Source organism: Benincasa hispida, chromosome 5 (assembly GCF_027475165.1).
Source record: "Benincasa hispida cultivar pf3 chromosome 5, pf3_genome.v1.1, whole genome shotgun sequence".
Taxonomy (NCBI): Eukaryota; Viridiplantae; Streptophyta; class Magnoliopsida; order Cucurbitales; family Cucurbitaceae; genus Benincasa; species Benincasa hispida.
In genome coordinates, this window is record NC_143482.1 from 51,599,069 (window position 1) to 51,603,279 (window position 4,211).

The 4,211-nt window shown below is 31.9% G+C and overlaps 1 protein-coding gene across 1 annotated transcript; it reads right to left on the reverse strand.

Moving 5' to 3' along the window:
• Nucleotides 1–1,015: 1,015 nt before the first annotated feature.
• On the reverse strand, nucleotides 1,016–3,226 carry LOC120078704 (peroxidase 39-like). Its single transcript, XM_039033000.2, has 4 exons — nucleotides 2,947–3,226; nucleotides 2,626–2,817; nucleotides 2,365–2,527; nucleotides 1,016–1,575 (listed from the first exon to the last, which is right to left on the reverse strand). The coding sequence occupies exons 1-4, from the start codon at nucleotides 3,154–3,156 to the stop codon at nucleotides 1,163–1,165; spliced, it is 978 nt and encodes a 325-aa protein (XP_038888928.1). The 5' UTR covers nucleotides 3,157–3,226; the 3' UTR covers nucleotides 1,016–1,162.
• Between the last annotated feature and the right edge of the window lie 985 nt (nucleotides 3,227–4,211).

Consider the following 4,211-nt stretch of genomic DNA (forward strand, 5'->3'; position numbering starts at 1 on the left):
AGTAGTGTCTTCACCTTTTGGTTCGAGTTTGGTTGCTATTCAAGGAGTTCGTGACAGTTCGAGGGTTGTACAAGAAGAAGTGTTCTTCAAAGGTATAATCACCTGAACCCTGTTTGTAATTTAAAAGCATGCTGTAATTTTTATTAAGATGCATAATATGTATATTTACTGTAAACTTGAGTTTTCAATCAAAATAGGATTTGGATGATCCGCTTCCGCTCATGGAGCTCTTGTAAATCGAGTTCCTTCAAGATGATCATAAAAGCACGTCTCATTATGTTTTTAGCATCGGTTCAGGTATTTTTTTCATTGACTTCTAAGAAACAGCCTGTTATTGCTCTTTCTACCACCAAAGTAGAATATGTCTCTTTATTTGCAGCTGGATGTCAAGCTTTATGGCTTAGGTGGATGTTAAAAGAATTGAAGTATACTCAAAGATGTGAGACTGTTTTATTTTGCAATAATGGTTCCGCCATAACATTATCAAAGAATCCAGTTTTTCATGGAAGAAGCAAGCATATAAAATCAAGTATCATTTTATCATAGACTTGGTTAAAGTTGGAGAAGTGATAGTGAAATAATGCAAGACTCAAGATCAAGTGGCAGATATTGTGACAAAGGTGCCGAAGTTTGACTTATTTGTTAAGTTTAGAGAAAAACTTGGAGTTGCTCAAGTCTAGATTAAGGGAGGATGTTAAAATTAATCTGGACTTTTATTAAAATACATGAATTACATTATTACCTTTGTGAATAATTGAGATTCGAGGAATAGTTAGATACATGAATTACTCAATACATTGATGAATGTTTATGTATTGGTGAAGAGTCATATGTATAATGTTGATGTCTTTTGATGTACTTTTTTTTACTAGTATAAATATGGGTAAGATTTCTCATTTGTAAGTAATAAAAGCGAATTAAGAAATTTGTGAGTTTTTATTTCTTATAAATTGTATGAGTAAGAGAATAATCTTCTTCTCTTGTCTGTTGATTTATATTCTAAAAGTTCAAAGAATTACCACAAATTATCTAACTTTTTTTTTTTTATTATTAATACTGGTAGAAGCAAGCATCACGATCCCAACAAAACATAAAAATGAGAGAGAAATAGAAAAATACATGTAAATCAAATCAGGGCCGAAACAATAATAAGATAATTAAGCTAGGCATTTACAAAGGCGCAGTGGCTGCGAATCTCACCCTCGGACCCAGTCTTGACCCCGATCCGACCCATTTTCTCCATGGCTAACCCAAACTGGGCGAAGAAGTTCTGAACAGAGCCATTGAGCAGATCGGTAACAAAGGCCTTGGTGGCCGAGCTGGTGGTCAGAGCGGCATCGGACTGGAACAGCCCTCGGCGCTTCAGAAGAAGTGAGTAGTAGCTGAGATCGAAGGTTCTGAAACTGCCAGGGTCCATTTCCACTAAGCCGTTGGCGCTAATGCTTTTGCATTTTTTTGCCTTCAGATTTGCGGCGTAGTGGGTGTCGAGTGACGGGTCTTGATCTCCCACTCCGGTGAAGTTGTACAGCCGCCGTGTGAATGACGAGCAGTGGGATACTCCAATTGTGTGAGCTCCTGTGTAATAATCGTGTTGTGTTCTCTCAATTTTTTTTCTATTTTCTTCTTCTTATTATGCTACATAAAAACTTATATATATATATATATATATATATATATTGGTAAACTGTAAAAACTACCGTTTGAAGTACGATCCTAGTTATATTACACCATCAATCTTTCAATTATAAAGATTAAGCCTTCCAATTTATATAAAAACAATGATTAAATTGCACCTAATCTCATACTTTATTTTTTATACATACAAAGAAAAATTATAAAGAAATTATTTTTTGGAAAAACAAAAAAAACTGTCATAGTTATACAAAGATAGGTACGCCTAGAAAACAGTATTTAAAATTAGACTCTCAAATTTATAATTGTATAAAATGGACCTCTTAAATGATAAAAAATGAAATCTCAACTTTATACAATTGTTATAATTTCTAGTGTATCGTCTAATGTTAATATTTTTATAAGTTTGCGAGCTTAATTTTTACACATGAAAGTTTGAGAGTATAATTGTAACCCCCTCAAAGATTTTTTATCATTTGTTCTCTAAATATCCTGAATTTTATCATTTGTTTAAAAAGAAAATATACTTTTCTTTCAAAAATTATAATGTAATAATAATATTATTCTTGACGAAGAGGTTAGAGATTTTGATTAAATCCTCCTCTATTTACTTGTTGTTGTACAGTTGTACTGAGAAAAACAATGATATATTTTTTAAACAGATTAAAAAACAATTTTCGTTTTGTGTGTGTGTAATTTAGCATTTTTATTATCGAATTTTTTGGTTCTCACCTGAAAGCAAAACAAGGTCTTTGAGATCAAGACCCTTATTAGCGAACTGTTGTTGTAGAGTTGATAAGTTGGCAAATGGTGGAGGAATGTTCACCAAAGCCTCCGACGATACTGAGATCAAACCATCTCTTCTTCCGGTCGGAACCCTCCAGAATGGACCCCCCTATATCGCCAAAAAGTCAGCCATTTCAAATAAGTTTGTCATACCGAAAAATTAGAAACATGACTTTAAACATAACAAGAGTAATATTGATTGATTACGATGACAACGACGGAATCTCTTGCAACTAAAGAAAGAATGTCAGCGCATGAGACAACTCCAGGACACTCAGCTTCCACAAGTTTCTTAATTTTATCAATAAAGTCGAAGCCTCTCAATGATAGATTTGGTGGAGACACTTTCTCACTTTGGTTGCTGGTAGTTGAATTCAAAAGTACAGATGCATCACAACCCTAATTATCAAAAAAAAAAAAAAAAAGAAACAATTACAATATTTTTGTGGTCATATATCAATTAAATTAATATTAACAAAACCAATAATATTGAAAAAAAATCCCAATATAATTTTAAGTTATACAAACCCGAACAAAGCAGTCATGGAAATGCATTCTAAGTAAAGCAGCGGCCAAGGAAGGAACTTTGGGAATGTTCTTGTAGACGAAATCGTGGACGATTTTCTCGGCGCGAGGGCAGCTCTTTGCATAGTAGCCAAGCTCAAGCTGAGCTTGGCTTGAGCTAGCAAACCCTAAAACACATACAATTAGAAACACGAGACAACCAAAGAGCTTCATATTTTTCAACTTCTTATCAAACCCAATTATATGGTTTTGTAGAAATTGAACTTGTAATTAAGCTCTAGTTGTATTTTGAGACGTTACAATGAGGGTATTTATAATATATGGTTTCCATTGGAAATGGCCTTGATGTTGCATGTAAATTATTCGTAATATTTGTATGAAATATTATTATATTCATCGACATGGTCCAATCTAAGCCTCTTGATCTGAAACAATTGTGTAGCATTAGTGTATTATTATTTATTATTATTGCAAAATGACAGACATTGACGAAGGAAAGAGGATGCAGGCCAGCTAACTAATTACATGTGCTCTACCTAAATTTAATGGATTAATTTCAATATAATATGTACTTGTTGGCTTACTATACACCCAAAAAAGTCAATTTTATTATCTTAACCTTATAAATTTAAATATGTGAACTTGATGGATAGATAGTTGTGACAATTTAAAAAAGTTTCAATTATGGATACATCTTTTTTATTCTGAAAAGTTTTTACTGAATTAACATTTATGTTTAAAGAGATACTTTTATTTAATATTTGGATCGTCCTCATTTCAATACAAACCGTAAAAAAGAGTAATATTTAAGTATAGTCTAGGTTACACTTAATTGACATGCTTCTTCTTTCTCTACGTATATCAAAAAAATAATTTTTTTAAAAAAATAAATTATGTGACACTTTAATTGGGTGCAGCTCGACATGCCATTAAGTTTTTTCTCTAGAAAATGCAGTGGATATAGTATAGTTTGAGTAGGGAGAATTAATGTTTAATGTGCCAACAGTATTTTTACCCAAATGTTCATTTTTTTCCATCCATTTGTTTTCTTATAAATTGAATCAATGTTTGTCTAACAAGCGATGATAATTGAAAACATTTTTTGCTAATGGGCAAGGATTAAAAACGAGTGTAAACTTTGGGGACTATAAAATATTGAGGGTCTGTTTAGAATATCTTTTGATTTAAATATTTCTGAAAATTTTCAATAGAATTAGATTATATCTTATAGTTTTTTTTTTTAAATCGTTCTAAATAACAAAACATTT